This window comes from Hyla sarda, chromosome 2 (assembly GCF_029499605.1).
Source record: "Hyla sarda isolate aHylSar1 chromosome 2, aHylSar1.hap1, whole genome shotgun sequence".
Taxonomy (NCBI): Eukaryota; Metazoa; Chordata; class Amphibia; order Anura; family Hylidae; genus Hyla; species Hyla sarda.
In genome coordinates this window covers 442,489,781-442,508,143 of record NC_079190.1, presented here as the reverse complement: position 1 = coordinate 442,508,143, position 18,363 = coordinate 442,489,781, and the positions used below count along the sequence as shown (strand labels likewise).

Sequence of the window (18,363 nt, the reverse complement as noted above, 5' to 3'; positions counted from 1 at the left end):
AGCAGGCATCAGCAGGCATCCCGGAACATCGTCGAGGGGGATCCTGAGACACCCCCCTCCTATCCCTGCTATTGGTCGGTCAAAAGCGACCAACCCATAGCAGATCAGGGGCGGGGGAATTAAAGTTCGGTACCCCCACTCTGGCCACCCATGGTAGTCCGGGCAGAGCAGGGGAACTGTGATGTGAGTGGCGGCGGCGATCACTGTGCAGTGGTCTCTAAACTGTGGTCCCCTAGATCTTACAAAAAACTAAAACTCCCAGAATGCCCACACAGCAGTTTGCTGTCTGGGCATGCTGGGATTTGAAGTCTTGCAACATCTGGAGGGCCACAGTTTGGAGATCACTGTGTGGTGGTCTCTAAACTGTGGCACTCTAAATCTTGCAAAACTACAACTCCCTGCATGCACGAACAGCAAACGGCTGTCTCGGCATGCTGGGAGTTGTAATTGCGTGCCTCCAGCTGTTGCATAACTACAACTCTCAGCATGCCTTTCGGCGATAAATACATACTAGAAGTTGTAGTTTTGCAACAGCTGGAGGCACACTGGTTGGAAAATACTGAGTTAGGTAACAGAACCTACCAGTGTGTCTCCAGCTGTTGAAAAGGTACAACTACCAGCATGCACGGTATGTCAGTACATGCTGGGAGTTGTAGTTTTGAAACAGCTGGAGGTTTGCCCAGTAAGTTTCCTGCTTCAAGTTTGAGCTGCGGCAAATTTTCTGACGCAGCGCAAAAAACTCCTAGCGGTAAACTCACCGTAAACCCCCGCCCATGTGAATGTACTCTAAAAACACTACACTACACATAATAAAGGGTTAAACACTACATATAAACCCCCTTACACTGTCCCCAATAAAAATGAAAAACGTATCGTACGGCATTGTTTCCAAAACGGAGCCTCCAGCTGTGCTGCAAAACAACAACTCCCAGCATTTCCGGACAGCTATTGACTGTCCAGGCATGCTGGGAGTTTAGCAACAGCTGGAGGCACCCTGTTTGGGAATCACTGGCATAGAATACTCCTATGTCCAACCCTATGCAATCCCTAATTTAGTCCTCAAATGCGCATGGCGCTCTCTCACTTCGGAGCCCTGTCGTATTTCAAGGAAACAGTTTAGTGACAACTATGGGGTGTTTCCGTACTCGGGAGCAATTACGTAACAAATTTTGGGGGTCTTTTTCTCTTTTTACCCCATATGAAAAAAAAAAAAAAAAGTTTGGGTCTACACCAGCCTGTTAGTGTAAAAAAATAAAAAAATGTTACACTAAAATGCTGGTGTTGCCCCATACTGTTCATTTTCACAAGAGGTGAAAAAAAGTTTCTCCTGAGTTCGAAAATACCTCAAATATGGACGTAAAATGCTCTGCGGACGCACAACAAGGCTCAGGAGTGAGAGCACACCATGTACTGAGGCCTAAATTGGTGATTTGCGCACAGGGGTGGCTGATTTTACAGTGGTTCTGACATAAACCCCAAAAAATAAATACCCACGTGTGACCCCATTTTGGAAACTACACTCCTCACGGAAGGTAACAAGGGGGAAAGTGAGCCGTTTGACGAATTTTCGTTAAATTTGGATGGGAAAATTAAAAATTGAAATAAACATTTTCACAAAAATGCTGGTGTTACCCTAAATTTTTCATTTTCACAAGGGAGAATAGGAAAAAAAGACCCCCAAAGTTTGTAGCCCCATTTCTTCTGAGTAAGAATATACCCCATATGTGGATGTAAAGTGCTCTGCTGGCGAACTACAATGCTCAGAAGTGAAGGAGCACCATTGGGCTTTTGGAGAGAAAATTGGTCCGGAATTGAAGACCAGGTGTGTTTACAAAGCCCCCATGGTACCAGAACAATGGACCCCCACACACACACACATATGACTCAATTTTGGAAACTACACCCCTCACATAATGTAATAAGGGGTACAGTGAGCATATACGCCCCACAGGTGTCTGACAGATTTTTGGAACAGTGGTCCGTGAAAATTAAAAATGTTATTTTTTATTTGCATAGTAAACTGTTCCAAAGATCTGTAAAACGCCAGTGGGGTGTAAATGCTCACTGCACCCCTTATTAAATTCTGTGAGGGGGTGTAGTTTCCAAAATGGGGTCACATGTGGGGGGTACACTGTTCTGGCACCACGGGGGGGGGGGGCTTTGTAAACGCACATGGCCCCTGACTTTCATTACAAACAAATTCGCTCTCCAAAAGCTCAATGGCACTCCTCCTCTTCTGAGCATTGAAGTTCGCCAGCAGAGCACTTGATGTCCACATATGGGGTATTTCCATACTCAGAAGAAATGGGGTTACAAATTTTGGGGGGCATTTTCTCTTATTACCCCTTTTTTTTTCCATTTACACATCTGACTTTAATGAAAAGTCGTCAAACATCTTTGGGGTGTTAAGGCTCCCTGTACCCCTTGTTATGTTCCTTGAGGGGTGTAGTTTCCAAAATAGTATGCCATGTGGTTTTTTTTTTTTTTTGTTTGCTTTTCTGGCACCATAGGGGCTTCTTAAATGCGACATGCCCCCCCAAAAACCATTTCAGCAAAATTCACTCTCCAAAATCCCATTGTCGCTCCTTCCCTTCTGAGCCCTCTAGTGCACCCACAGAACACTTTACATCCACATGAGGTATTTTCTTACTCAAGAGAAATGGGGTTACAAATTTTTTTGGGGGGGTGGATTTATCTCCTTTTACCCCATGTAAAAATTCAACAAATTGCTCTACAAGAACATGCGAGTTTAAAAAAATTAAGATTTTGAATTTTCTCCTTCACTTTGCTGCTATTCCTGTGAAACCCCTAAAGGGTTAACACACTTACTGAATGTTATTTTGAATACTTTGAGGGGTGCAGTTTTTATAATGGGGTCATTTATGGGGTATTTCTGATACGAAGGTCCCTCAAATCCACTTCAAAACTGAACTGGCCCCTTAAAAATTTAGATTTTGAAATTTTCATGAAAAATTGGAAAATTGCTGATGAACTTTGAAGTCCTCTGATGTCTCCCAAAAGTGAAAACATGTCAATTTTATGATGTAAATATAAAGTAGACATATTGTATATGTGAATCAATATATCATTTATTTGGTATGTCCATTTTCCTTACAAGAAGAGAGTTTCAAAGTTAGAAAAATGCTACATTTTCGGATTTTTCACCAAGAAAGGATGTAAATAACGACAAAAATTTACCACTATGTTAAAGTAGAATATGTCACGAAAAAACAATCTCGGAATCAGAATGAAAGGTAAAAGCATTCCAGAGTTTGGTTTTTCCTTCCTAATCCTTGTTGTGGAGGAAAATAAACAAAGGAGGAAGCTTTTGACTTCATATCCTGTCCTCATATATTGTTGTCACATCCCAACCCCATATCCCGTCCTCATATATTGTTGTCATATGCCGACCTCCTGTCCCGACCTCCTATCCCGACCTCCTGTCCCGTCCTCATATCTCGACCTCCTTTCCCGTCCATCTATCCCGTCCCGTAATATGTGTACGAGTTATTGAAATATCTCCAGCCGTACGGAAGTTATATGGGAACATACATTTCCCATTGATTTGCATGGGACTTTAAACAAAAACCCCGACCCTCACAAATGGGGGTAGTTAAGGGTTAAATTAACTATCCTATATTTTAAGTGGACATATAAGTAACATGTGACCAAGTATTATCGAAATATCTCCAGCCATTTGGAAGTTATGCAGTAACATATATTTCCCATAGACTTGTATGGGACTTTAAACATAAACCCCGCCCCTGGCAAATGGGGGGTGAGTAAGGGTTAAATCACCTATCCTATGTTTGTTGTTGACATATAAGTAACATGTGTGCCAAGTTTCATGTTAATATCTTTAGCCGTTTGGACGTGATGGTGGAACATATATACACACATACACACACATATATACATACACACACACATACATATATATATACACACACACATACATATACACACACATACATATATACATACATATATATACACACACACGTTGAGTTTTATATATATATATATATATATATATATATATATATATATATATATAGATAGATAGATAAAGTGACAGTGGTCAGATTTGCAAAAGAGGGCTGCGTCCTTAAGGTGAAAATAAGCTGCATCCTTAATGGAGTATTGCAGCTTAAAATAATTTATCCCCTATCCAAAGGATAGGTGATACGTTATAGATCGCAGGGGGGGGTCCGAGCGCTGGGGCCCCCGGGATCTCCTGGACGGGCTGCGGCAGTCTGCAGGAAGTGAAGTTTCGTCCGCAGCAGAAAGCCACTGCAGACACGCCCCCTCCATGTATTTCTATGGGGTACATGGAGGGGGAGTGTCGGCCGCCAAGCCATGCAGGGACAGAATGCCCCCTTTCCAAAATACTGCTGCGGCCCTGTCCAGGACATCCCCGGGGGACCCCAGTGCTCAGACCCCCCGTGATCTATAACTTATCCCCTATCCTTCGGATAGGGGATAAGTTATAATGCACTACAGATCTCCTTTAAGGGGTTTAAAAAAAAAAAATTATATATATATATTTAGTATTCACACATCCCTACTTTTAGCGGATGGCATACTGGGAGTTGTAGTCGCCACTCTGTTATGTATACTATCACAAGCTTCTATCTATATTCTTCTATCTGACATAACATTCTATTAGTGTTCACCAGCTGTTGCAAAACTACAACTCCCAGCATGCACTGGCAGCCTTCGGCTGCCAGTGCATGCTGGGAGTTGTAGTTTTGCAACAGCTTGCAGATCACTATGATATGATTGTCACTGTTGCAAGTGAAGGACATGGAGAAAGAACAGTACGTAAAGCGAGCTGTCGTGCTCCCCTCCCCTCTCTCAACAACTCTGCTCCGCGGTACTTACTCTCCATGGCTCTGGCTGTCTGCATACTGCGACTCGCAGCAGCGCCAGGGACACAGTCTGTCGCTCAGCCACCGAAACCGGAAGTTAACGTGCACTTCCGGACGATCTCTGGCCAGGGATTGTGGGAAATGTAGTTCTGGTGCAAGTGTGAGAAGACTGCTCTAGGGGATTTATCACAAAACCAGACTAAAGATCAACAATAAGGAACTGTCAGATGATTCAGGAGTTATTATTGGGCCCATAGTGTTAAAATAGTAACAAAAGAAGATTTTATATATATATATATATATATATATATATATATATATATATTTATATATATCCTTTGTTTATATATATATGTCTATATATAGTTTTTGTTATGGACTCTTTAGCCAGGGGCAGTAATATGTTATGACCATCCGCTTACCATGAACATCTACATCTATATCAGCTGTTGCAAAACTACAACTCCCATCATGCACAATGAGAATTGTAGCTTTGCAACAGTTGGTGAGCCGCAGGTTAGGCAACCCCAAGATTTAGGAAATATTCACACATGGCAAATTTAGTCGCTGATATTTCTGTGGAGAAAGATACGAATGAAGTAGCATAACTCCATGCACCTGTATGGGCTGGACTTTTTAGTGGCTGAAATTTCTGCCATAACTGACCCATGTGTGAATACGTCTTAAAGGCATTTTCACAGAATTTGCATCTGGAAAATGGCGCTTGCGAATGCGCCGTACCCATAGAGAGCAATGCATTTCTGAGCGGATTCATAATAGAAGTTTCCGCTGCGAAAACAACGGGAGGCTGCTTCACTGGAATCTAGGAGTGGAATACTTCTTCCGTATTTCGCTAAAAATTCCCGTAGTGTGAATGGGGCCAAATACAGATACAAAAATGCCTCAGTATTACTCTAGTGCAGTGGTCTCCAAACTGCAGCCCTCCAGATGTTGCAAAACTACAACTCCCAGCATGCTCGGACAGCCAACGGCTGTCCGGGCATGCTGGGAGTTGTAGTTTTGCAACATCTGGAGGGCCGCAGTTTGGAGACCACTGCTCAAGTGCAGTGGACTCCAAAGTGTGACCCTTCAGATGTTGCAAACTACAACTCCCAGCATGCTCGGACAGCCCTGACATTGAAGACCACTGTGTCTAGTGTGAACCCAGCCTTAGTCAGGATTTTTCAACAGGTTAAATAGGTTGTGGATTTTCGGGATCATTTATGCGGGTATGCGGGAGGGGAGTTTGTGATGGAGGGAATGGGGTATGCGGGGGGGGGGGGGGTGATGGAGGGAGCGCAGTATGGCGCGGGGGGAGGGAGACGGAGGGGACGGGCTAGCGCCGCATGTAACTAACTAATAGTTTATCTACACAGGGTGCCTCCAGCTGTTTCAATACTATAACTCCCAGCATGCCCTGACAGTCAATAGATGTCAGGGCAAGCTGGGAGTTGTAGTGGTGAAATAGCTGGAGGCACCCTGTGTAGATGAACTAAGGGCGGAAGTGTTGTCCCCAGCAGGCATCAGTGACGTGGTGCCTGCTGGGGAAGTCTGCCTGGTAGTGAGCACACTGCCAAACAGACAAAAGGCATTTTTAATATAGTAAAAGCAGGGAGGGGATTAGAGATAGATTGGCAATATGCAGGGACAGAAAAAAAAATAGGATGGTGGGAGCTACTCTTTAAATAAAACAATAAAATTGCAATAACGCGTTTCGGAGGTTGAATCCTCCTTCTTCAGGTTGGCATGAGTATGAAGTGTTGCAACACTTCATCCTCATGCCATCTGAAGAAGGGTGATTCAACCTCCGAAACGCTTAATTGCAATTTTATTGTTTTAAGTATCAATAAAAAGATTGATGCTTTACCATTACATTTGAACTCTGCATTCTGTATGCGACCAATACGGATTCAGCGCCATCCAGTGCCTTTTTCTTCATTTCTCCAAGTAAGGGTAGGGTCACACATGTATTTTGCTGTGTATTTTGCTGCTGCATATTTTTCTACCCATTAAAGTCAATGGGTAGCAAAATCAGATGTGCATTTTGCTACTCCTTGACTGCAAAGGTTAGAAAAATATGCAACAAAATACAACATGTGACACTACCCTTAATCTGTATAGTTTAGTGTCAGAAGTACTGTATCTCTGTATAATACAGAATAGAGAAAAATATCCCTGTGATATAATGCTACGGGCCGGTAGGTGCTCACATACTCTGGGGGATATAGTATTGTTGCACAAACTGGCATATACTCACAGGCCTTTTTTCACATTTGTCTCAAGGGCTGCTGTGGTAACTTTACAGCAGTGGTCTCCAAACTGCGGCCCTCCAGATGTTGCAAAACTACAACTCCCAGCATGCTCGGACAGCCAACGGCTGTCCGAGCATGCTGGGAGTTGTAATTTTGCAACATCTGGAGGGCTGCAGTTTGGAGACCACTGCTTTACAGCAATGGAAGGTGTATCTGAATAGATTGTGCATTATGGCTGTAATTAGAGATGAGCGAACTTACAGTAAATTCGATTCGTCACGAGCTTCTCGGCTCGGCAGTTGATGACTTTTCCTGCATAAATTAGTTCAGCTTTCCGGTGCTCCGGTGGGCTGGAAAAGGTGGATACAGTCCTAGGAAAGAGTCTCCTAGGACTGTATCCACCTTTTCCAGCCCATGGGAGCACCTGAAAGCTGAACTAATTTATGCAGGATAAGTAATCAACTGCCGAGCCGAGAAGTTTGTGACAAATCGAATTTACTGTAAGTTCGCTCATCTCTAGTCACAACCATTTTATGAATGAATGGCGAAGCGCCAGATTTAAATCAGTAACATCTTACACACTACTACTGTTTACACCAAGGTCGCCATCTCGCTTTCATCTCCCCGACTACATATTTGAACAAAATAAAGTCTACACATGTTTTCCAACCCCAGTATGTTTATTTTCCTATAGCAATATGTAAAAGCTATATATTTTTTATTGCTCTGAATTTATACTCATATTAATTAATTTGATACCGGGATTGTTTTATTTACTTATGCCCATGGTCCACTGACCCTTATATGGCACCAACTTTTTTTTTTTACTATTTAACCTGTCATTTTTGTCAGTCTGTAGATACCACTTATACAATTCATTAAGTTTGTAGTGTCTCCAAAAATGCGTCTTACTTTATGTACATGTTCATTGGTATAATTTTTTTTTTTTACCCCTTTTGTTAAAGGGTACCTCTCATCAAATAAACTTTTGATATATTTTAGATTAATGAATGTTGAATAACTTTCCAATAGCATGTTAATGAAAAATATGCTTCTTTCTATTGTATTTTTCCTGTCCTGTCAGCAAGCATTTCTGACTCATGCTGGAGACCTAAACACTCAGAGCTGCCAGCCTGCTTTGTTCACAGCCAAACAGGCTGTGAACAAAGCAGGCTGGCAGCTCTGAGCGTTCTCCTTTGTGAACAAAGCAGACTGGCAGCTCGTAGTGTTTAGGACTCCAGCATGAGTCTGAAATGCTTGCTGCCAGGACTGGTAGGGAGACCCCTTGTGGTCATTTCTTCAAAGTGGAAAATTAAATAGAAAGAAGCATATTTTTTAATAACATGCAATTGTAAAGTTATTCTGCATACATTAATCTATAATATATCAAAAGTTTTTTTGATGAGAGGTACCCTTTAATAAAATATATTGATACTTTTTCTCTTTGATCCATTGTGGTCGCACAGTTTGCAGTGTGATACACTTTTTTTTTTTTTTTACTTTGCACTACGGGTTCCTTGCAGCAGGGTATCAGTTGGACCACTGCCGGCCAGCAGCCCAGGATCATCATTCTACTCTTGGAATAGGGGTGATAGGCTCGAATCCAAGTTTTATTTCAGTTGAGAGTCCACATTTGAGGGGGTCTCCAAGGGACACAATTACCGCACAGAATTACGCTGTCCCCTTCTTTTTTCGCTTTCTTCCATTTTAGCTTGGCTGTTATGACAAGGTGTTCAGCCTCATGATCTCTGTATAATCCTTGTGTAGGACCCAATCTGCCAATCAAGAACCTTGCGATCCAATGGAGTTGCTTCATGCCAATACTGTAGTCATGTAGAGAAATATGGTTTCTCTAGAAAAACAAACTGAACACAGTTCAGAATATGCATTATTCCTTCCTCAGCAGAATAATATAGTATAAAACTCTTTATACATTTTATAACATGTATATCAATAAATAGTGAATATTGTAGACTTGTCACATATTGAGGACATCACTTTGGTAAGAGCAGCATGCCGATTATCCATTGGAATGGAGGAATCTGCTGCTATAACAGCTAGCAAAATATGTGACAGAAATCCAAGGTTAGCTTGATTTTAAATCTATGTTGTGGATTCCTACACCTTTCTTGAATGTACCCAAATTAATTAGTTGAATTGAGATTTAAAAAAAGCTAAGAAACCAGTGATCTCGTTTTTATAAAGCAGACCCCCCCCCCCCTTTAATCAAACCTGAGTACATTTTTCAAAAACATTTGTTGAAAAGACCAGAAACAGAATTTATGTGTGTTCAGGATAACCTGCATGCAGATAAACGCTGCACCACATTACCGGAGAAAAGCATGCAGGGGGTGCAGTACTGCAAGAGACATCAAAGGACAGATGCTGCCAACATGGCGCCCCATCACAACAGGAGAGAGCTGGAGGAGGATTATTTCCTGCACCAGCAAATTTCATAGGAGAGGGGGAGAAAGAAGGTAAGGGTGCAGCCCATGCTGAACAAGGGGGCCGGCCTGCAGACTGCCATGTGAGGATAGCAATGATCCTGGGGACTAAAAATAAGAGGTCGGACCTCCTCCTGGGGATCAGGAATTAGATAAAAGTTTGTTTTTTTTTTCTTTGAAAGGCCACCCCCATTATAGATAACATTTCTGAATCTTAAAATCAGTCTAAAAAACAGTGTGTGAATAGAGTCAAAATTGTGGGGGGGGGGGGGGGGGGGGGGGGATGTGTAGAGGAAGAGTGGTGCAGTTGCCCACAGCAACCAGATCGCTTTTATTTTTCTGAGGCTTTTCTAAAAATGAAAGAAGTGATCTGATTGGTTGCTATGGGCAACTTTTCTTCTGCACAGGATGTGCTAAATCTCTTTGTAAGAGTCTAGTGGGTGGTCCTCCTTGGCGGCTAACAACCTTCACCATATGAATGTGCACACAGAGATAGCTATTAAGGACCACCCACTGGACTACTAAGGGCAAATTGTAATTAAACACAAGTTATACTGAATGTTTTTCCACAAAATACTATTCTCACTTATTTAGTACCTCCTGCTCTACACAATGCTGCTGGCACATCAGGCTGCACGTTCAATGTGACAGGTTCCCTATAAAGATAGCATTTATTGAAGTTTTTTTTAAATCTATTTTTATTAGGAAACTAGGGGAAATGTACCAAACCCTTTGCAGAGAATATGAAAATTACCTTTATTTATGGTTGTAAATACAAGCAAAAAGAACAGTGTGTGAACGTGACCTTTCATTGCTTGAACACGACCTTACACACAGTAAAAGATTTTTAAAAATGTATTTTATTTCGTACCATACTAAAAAAAAAAAAAAAAAAAAGGGTTTGTCCAGAAAAAGAAACAATCTTTAATAAAAGCAACTTACTAATATGTTACTAGCCAGAGTGCACAGATAGGAGCTGTCTGGCTTGTAGCTGTGATGTCCCATCACACTCTATGAATGTAGAGCTCCAGTATCTGCTCCTCCCTCCTTCCTGCCTGCTCAGGGTGAGACCAGTAATGTGAAAAGGTGGAGGTCATATTATTGCTCATTAGATTTTAAGGCAGCAGGAAGCCTCTCTCAGTCAAAGTAATTTCCATCAGAACAGGCTTATTGCTGTCCGAACTGAACAGAAGGCTTGCTGCTGCCTTAAAATCCAATGGGCAGTAATAAGAGCTATACTCTTCACATCAATGGTCTTGTTCTAAGCAGACAGGAGGGGAGGGGGGAGGAGGGACGGGAGCTCTGCTTTCAGAGAGTGTGACGTCATGTCACAGCTACAAGCCAGACAGCCCAGCTGATATGGAGAGATCTGAGCAGTATGGCTAATAACATTATATTAGTAAGTTGCTTTAATAATGAAATCGTACACAGGCTGTTTCTTTCGCTGGAAAACCCTTTTAAAAAAGGTAGAAAAAGAAAATTAGGTTGAAAATAAACAAGATCTGGACTCTCTGTGGATCTTCAACTTCAAGCAAGGAGGACAGAGGATAGAAAGAAGTACTTTGCAATAAACAAATTAAAAGGTAGTCATGTGACCGAGTTGTGACACAATAACCCCGTCATCAACAACTTTCTTAGTTGGTTTCCTTAAACATTTCTGTAATGATCATGATATATTAAAAAAAGAAAAAAAAAATCTTAAGGGTTTGCGCATTTCAGATAAGTATACAAACATTTATTAAAAGCTGCAGACAAACTACGATGCAGGTATTTTAGATGTTTTTTTCCTTAAAACATTTTATTATTCATTTACCAATTAGGTTTTTATTGAAAGCAAAATGTACATAGATAATATCTGCCATCATTCCATATGAGGACTCTATGGAAGTAAATTAGGTCCCGATACAACCTCAAAATCAACATCTGGATCATGTATTAATAAAAGAAAAGTTACTCATTCTTTAACATCCAGTCATCCAGAGAGATGCAGGCGGCTCCTATGCACTTGTTGATTTAGATGCCTGACCATGCTCGCAGCTTACGTTTCTTCCCTCCATACAATATTTTCGATGTTGAATGGGTCATCACATGCCCATTTTCAATCGTTTTTTTTTCCTTCAAAGCACATTGCACATGTTTCCCACATAGAACTTCCAAATAGAACGACTATAATACATTGAACAGACATTGTTAACTCGGTATACAGCGCTAGCCCTGTGTAAGTTAGAAACAGTCTGTTTTGGGTACAAAATGGTGCTTACAGCTTCTCAGAACACATTGTTAGTGCATTACGGTCAAAAGGAATTTGGTTTGGATGTGAATCGGCCTCTGGTGTGTAATACAGTCCTCTCTGTACACCGTCAGCTCTAAATACTGATGCAAACAAGGCTTTCTGTGCTTACCATGGCAGGTATGCTAACCTGAGTGTTATTCCTGCTGTGCAGACACAAAAATCTATTGACTTGTCTCATACCAATGCCTCCGATCCTCAGTCCCGTTACTGAACCTAAAGCCGATGCCGTCTCTGTAGCAGCTTCTCTCCTCTGCAAACAGTCGTTTTCAGTAATGTTCTTTTGTCAAAATTAACATTATACAAAAAAAAAAATACTAATGCAAAAGGAGTGTTATGAAATAGAATCCGGAAAAAAAATTAAATAAAACTATTTTATTATCTTGTCAACAAATAGAAAATGTCTTTCCTTGACATATGGGATCGGCCATGTTGGGAAGGCGTTAGCTCTCCAGGGCATCAAGGACTTTGATGATCTGTTGCTTAATGGCTTTGGTTGCGTCTCCTGCATTTGGAATTAAATACCTGGGAGGGGAGAACATACACGTGAGAAAGCAAAGTAAGAACAGATTTACATGCGGTAGAATTGTTGCAGAGATTTTTTTATACTAAAAATCTGTTGTTCTGGTGGCAAGCACGTGGATTTTTGCAAGAATTCCGGACGAACAATCGCAGAAAATTTCTGCAAGAAATCTGCCTTGCTTCTTAAAGGGGTACTCTGCTGCTCAGCGTTTGGAACAAACTGTACCGAACTCTGGAGCCGGCAGCTCGTGACGTCATAGCCCCTCCCCCTCATGACATCATGCCCCCTCCCATAGACTTGCATGACATCATGAGGGGGCGGGGCTATAACGTCATGAGCTCCCGGTGCCGGCTCCAGCGTTTAGAAGTTTGTTCCAAACACTGAGCAGCGGAGTACCCCTTTAAAGCCGACAGTTTGTTGTTAATTACCTACCTATAGATAGCTATGAACTGTCTTCAGCCTTCTGATAGCTTCTAAAAGAACTTTAGGACTCCTATCCCTGGCTGTATTACTATGGCTAAGTCACAATCAGGCTGCTATAGAGATGTGCAGGCCCTCTACTGTGTAGCCACATGCCTCCAATTAATATGTGGGCACAGTATGCTTGATCAGAGGCTGTATGTAGGGACATTTCTGTAACGCCCTTGCGGAGGATAGGTGGAGCAGTTCGGGCAAGCTGAGGGTAGTAAACCCTTTGGCAAAGTCTATAGTAGTGTCACAAATGGGTGTGTGTGTGTGTGTGTGTAACCTAAGAACAATGTTTAGCTTTACTAAAGTCTTTTTTTTTGCAAAATCCAAACAGTACAATCTCTTTATAGCACAAGTTTTTAAGTTCTAATGTATGGAGATTGGTCACAGTTCCATTTAAGGTGATTTATACTGACTGTAGGTCTCTAGATCTACTTGTAGCACTTTTGGTGTTGCTAGTGAGGTACGAGCAGTCCAGTTAGGTAATACTCTACTGTACATGGCATACGCAGCATGATTCCCTATCGCAGGGTGTATGCTAAAGCTACTTGTGACATGATAGCAATGCAGCATTTAGCCCTTTGTTGGCTTTCAGCCAAAGTAAATGTTTGCAGAAGACTCCTTGCTCAGCTATTCCCACTTATGATAAGAATATTCTCCTTATTGGAGCAGGAAGCAGAATTTTGGATATGACTGCCCTCTTGGCGTAGACCTGGGACAGCCTTGAAAGAAAACCTCCCAAATGCTGCACAGTGCCGCGACCACCACGATCCATCCCAGATGTGACTAAAGTTAGATTCTAGCGACTGGACTTGCTTGTAGCAGGCCTTAGTTTAAACAGGTTACTAACTAGGCCTAAACTTTCTCAAATGTGACATAGCAGAGAGCAGACAGGCTGGGCTAAACTTTAACCTAAGGTAGACCAGATTCTGACTGAACTGGTTCCAAACCTCTGGGGAGAGAAAGAATGACTTGGGAGACTTCTCCCTCAGGCTTTCTAGTAGTTTCTGCATAGAAACTAGCTGAGAGGAGTCATGTGAACAATGTTTGATGTATTCTTACACACACATCTTTTGCATATTTAACTCATGTAAGAAAACAAACTCTTCAGTGACCTAACAATGCTACACTTTATCATCTGGGAGATGGTACTGGAACACTGTCTAAGTGCCTGTATGACAGCAAATTATCAAATGAAGTCTATATAGCTCTCTACCAGGGACATGTATAGGCTCATTGCACAGGGCCCTGTGCTGTCCATAGCCCCACCATTCACTAAAGTGAATTCTACTTACAATAAATAGTTGTTTTAGTGGGTCTGTCACCCTAGTACACGGTACAGAGTTACATACCTCAGCTGTTAGGGCATAAGACTGCGGTTTGTAAACTTCTATTGCCCTCATTTCCTAATCCAGTAGGAGAGACCAGCCGGCCTCCTCCCCACCATGACCAGCACGAGTCACGTACAGGGTTTCATGCTAGGAGCAGGTTAGGGAGGAGGCGTGCTGCTACGACTTGGCCAGGCCCTTCTACTGGTTTAGAAAATTATGGTAATATAAGTTTACAATCTGGCAGGTTAGAAAGAAGCAGGGGGCAGACGGATGTCAATATGACTGCAGGGTCAGACTACTTTGAGGTTGCATTTAGTTACCATAGAAGCCCAGATCTGCATCGGCAATTTTTATTTTTTTTGTAATTTATTTTATTTTGTTGGTTTCTTTGGAGGGTGGCTGCTATTTGTGCTCAACTACATACATATATTGTTTCTGATAGTCTGACAACCATTGCAGTGATGTGATATTTTATCCTTCAACCACCAGATTATACAGTAAATCCGTAAAGTGACTATTTCTGTCCAAGGCTGGATTATCTGGATTTCTACACCTACAAGAGATTAGAGGACTTTGGCAGTAAATACATATGCTACTTTGCAGATTGAAAATGTAATGCCATTTTTTAACCAAAAGAATAACCATAGAACAAGAGAAATGAACAGAACAAAAGCCAATCTTTGCTACAGTTACAATGCAATCCACTAGTGATCCAGCTGCCACCCATGACTATAAATGACACAGCTTTCCATACACAGCTATAGCTTTATAGCAGTCAGGCTGCTTCCATGCATGTGTGATTCCTCTGCAAATACTGAAGGTCCCTAATTTAGCTATCAGCAGGCTGAATAATTCAGTTTATAGCTATGTATAGTCAGGTAACCAAGAATAACATGTATAAAGACGGGCACCACCATATAAAATGAAAGATGGGGTGCTATCAGTGGCTACAACAAGAATTGGGGACACAGCAGCTCCACGTGTTCCGCTGTCCTGCAAGACAGCTTCCTAAGGAAGCTGTCTTGCAGGACAGCGGAACGCGTGGAGCTGCTGTGTCCCCCCCTCTGGTTGGTGACGTAGCCCCTGGTATACATGCATATCATTTGTTAGACGGTACAGTATCAGCTGGTGGCGATAGCCACATTTGGGATTCTTATTTGAGTTATGGCATTACTTCATATTCATTTCCAGCCTTATTGATGCAGGTGGATTTCCCCCACTCTGTCTTTTCTATTCCAGGGGCCCATATCATATGCTGGTGGTTCTTTGGGTTATAATCCTCCACCATGGTTTTTGTGTTTTTAAGTGGTTTTAAATATCTGTGCTTTTGTTGTGTGATTTAATAAAGATGTATACATTTCTTTACCTTACTATTATTGTGGTGTGCATCTATCTATAGTGGCTAGCTTTCCTTTTCTTGTGGTATACAGGTAACCAAGAATAAACTGCAGGGCTTAGAATTCTCGTCACATGAACAATTCTGGTGGGATTGGTCACCATCTATTGTGTATGGAGATGTCCTGACTCTCTCGACGGCAGATGTTGGGAAAAAGAAGAATTAGGCATGTTGAATTTCAACACAACTGATCCCTTTTTCTCATGGGAGATAAGCCCCCAACAGAGGTGACTGGCAGTGACTTACTTTCCTTTCTCCATTGAGAACACATGCACACTTGGCCAAGCAGGCACGGACGAGAGAGTCATGGAAATTAGCTACATAAGCTAAGGCGTGTGGCCACTTTTAGTGTGATAACAGTAAGGCTGAGAGGTCCCCTTTAAGGGAGTATTCTTTGATGTAAGTCACTAAGTATATTTCCAAATTGTTTAATTGCTTTTAAAAACAGCACCCCACCTTTCCTCAGGTGGTGTGTGGTATTGCAACTTGGCTCTATTTACTTCAATAGAACTGAGCTGCAATATCACACAATCTGAGGATAGGTGTGGTGCTGTTTCTGGAAGAAAACTGCTCTGTTTTCCTAATCCTGTTTTATATGCTTTAAAGGGGTACTCCCACCCTAGACATCTTATCCCCTATCCAAAGGATAGGGGATAAGATGTCTGATCGCGGGGGTCCCGCCGCTGGGGACCCCCGCATTATTGCATGCGGCACCCACCTGGATTTTCCCCGAAACTGCTGGAGGGTATGAGTCGTGACTCCGGGAACGGACCCTCCAGCGGTTCCTGGGAAAATCCAGGTGGGTGCCGCATGCAATAATGCGGGGGTCCCCAGCGATCAGACATCTTATCCCCTATCCTTTGTATAGGGGATAAGATGTCTATGGTGGGAGTACCCCTTTAAAGGGATTCTGCAATCACTTTAGTGCGGCCTACACCACAAGTCATTAAAAAGCGATCAGGCAGCATTATACTGATGATAGGTTCCCTTTAAACAGAAGGTTGGTTACCTGATGAGTTGGAAGAGATAATCTATTAATGGCTATTAAATGACTTAACACTTACCTCTCCACTGCTAGTATTTCCACTCCTGAGGCACTGCTATTTCCATACTTAAATGTAATCAGCTCAGGGTGTTTTTTCTTTGATGTAATCTTGACAACAGAGCTGAGCGCCTGTCGTGACTGTATGTATGCAAATCCCTTTCTAGACTGGATCTCCCGCAAACAATACATGTGCGTTGCAGTTACTAGAAGGTCACTTTAAAAATAAAGAGGGAAACACACAGTAAGGTGCCAAAATATCTATATGTTCTTACATCACAAATGTTACTCAAGATAAAAATGTATAAAAGAGGTAATCACAGACCTGGGAAACATATGACCATTTTCTTTAACTTCATGACAGGGAAAGTGATGTTTGATGTCCGGTTTGTTTATCCAGGTCTGAATGTTAACAATTTCCTTTCGGTCATCATCAGACATGGAGGAGCTGTCAATCTCATCTGAAGGGAATGTTATAGTTATTAATGTAAAGTCTTCTAAATTATTTAAAAATCCTATTAAAGTTTTTCCATCCTCTAAAATGATGACACATCACTAAGATAGCAATTCAATATAATAGGTTTAGGGGGTGTGATCTCCAGGACCCCATAAATCAGGGGAATGAAGTGCAAGAGCCGCTGGCTTGCTACACCCAGAAGTCAGGTGTAGGGAGGCTTCAGTGGTGAAGATAGAGGGACGCGCTCACCTCCCTCGGCCGGCTCTCACGTCATAGTGACTTGAGAGTAAAGATTTTGAATAATGAAGCCGGGGGCGGGCCGTGGCCAGACTATAGATGAGGAAAGGGAGCCCGGCAAGCTGGCTCCTTGCCTCCAATGGGTGCTGGGGCGCATTAGGAATAAAGCTATTTACTACTATAACGCTGCACCTTAGGAACAGATTCAAGTAAGTGACCCCTCATTTTACAGCTGTTCGCCTGCCCCATCATCCAGTATCCTGGGTTTAGTGCGAGTGAACCAGCTGTCAGATTATCTTTAAAAGGAGTACTCCAGGATCTGAAAACTTATCCCCCCATCATAAGGTAAGGGGATAAGTGTCAGATCGTGGGGGTCAAAGGGGTTATGCAGGATTAGAAAAACACAGCTGATTTCTCCAAATACAGCAAGTACCTGTACACCCTGGTCCCATTACTGGTGTTTTAAGTGTGCTCACGAGCTGAGAGTGCTTCATACCCAGTGGGTCCCGACTGCTATCAGCAGCCAGGACCCAGGGTTAATGCTGGACATCGCTAATTAGGCAAATGACTGGCATTAACCCTCTAGAAGCCGCGATCAAAAGTTGATTGCAGTGTCTGAAACGTTAAAAAAAATGATACCGGCAGCTCATCGGAGACGATCACCTGAGAGGACGGCGGGAGGGCCCTTACCTGCCTACTGGCCATTCGATCGGTCCTCTGATGCTCCCAGCCAGCCATGGCAGGCTAGAACAGCAGAGCAGCGATGACACTGATCAATGCTGAGCCAAAGCTTTGCATTGAACAGTGTATGCAACTGAAAGATATAGCCCCTATGATGGAGACAAAAAAAAACATAAATGTGGATAAGCCCTCCCCTAATAAAAGTTTGAATCACCACCCATTTCCAATTTTTTAAAATAAAATATGGTATCAGCGCGTGCATAAATGTCTGAACTATTAAAATATAAGGTTAGTTAAACTGCACCGTCAATGGTGTACATGTAAAAAAAAAAAAAAAAAAATCCAAAATTGTGCCTTTTTGGTCACTTCAT

At 42.2% G+C, this 18,363-nt stretch overlaps 2 protein-coding genes across 4 annotated transcripts in view; both read right to left on the bottom strand.

Annotated features, from left to right (window-relative positions):
- NIT2 (nitrilase family member 2) overlaps positions 1-4,984 on the bottom strand; it is a 38,788-nt gene extending 33,804 nt beyond the window's left edge. The window contains exon 1 of the mRNA XM_056559294.1: positions 4,885-4,984. Within this exon, the coding sequence (XP_056415269.1) occupies positions 4,885-4,909 (25 nt within the window). The 5' untranslated portion in view covers positions 4,910-4,984. The remainder of the gene's footprint in view (positions 1-4,884) is intronic.
- Positions 4,985-10,498: 5,514 nt separating this feature from the next.
- Positions 10,499-18,363, bottom strand: part of TBC1D23 (TBC1 domain family member 23) — a 49,529-nt gene continuing 41,664 nt past the window's right edge. For 2 of the 3 annotated variants that reach the window (XM_056559279.1, XM_056559280.1), the window contains 3 exons: positions 16,943-17,078; positions 16,640-16,834; positions 10,502-12,382 (listed from right to left, as the gene is read on the bottom strand). In XM_056559279.1, the coding sequence (XP_056415254.1) occupies positions 12,301-12,382; positions 16,640-16,834; positions 16,943-17,078 (413 nt within the window). In that variant the 3' untranslated portion in view covers positions 10,502-12,300. Of the gene's footprint in view, positions 12,383-16,639; positions 16,835-16,942; positions 17,079-18,363 lie in introns of all 3 variants that reach the window. The other variant, XM_056559281.1, reaches the window with a different exon arrangement.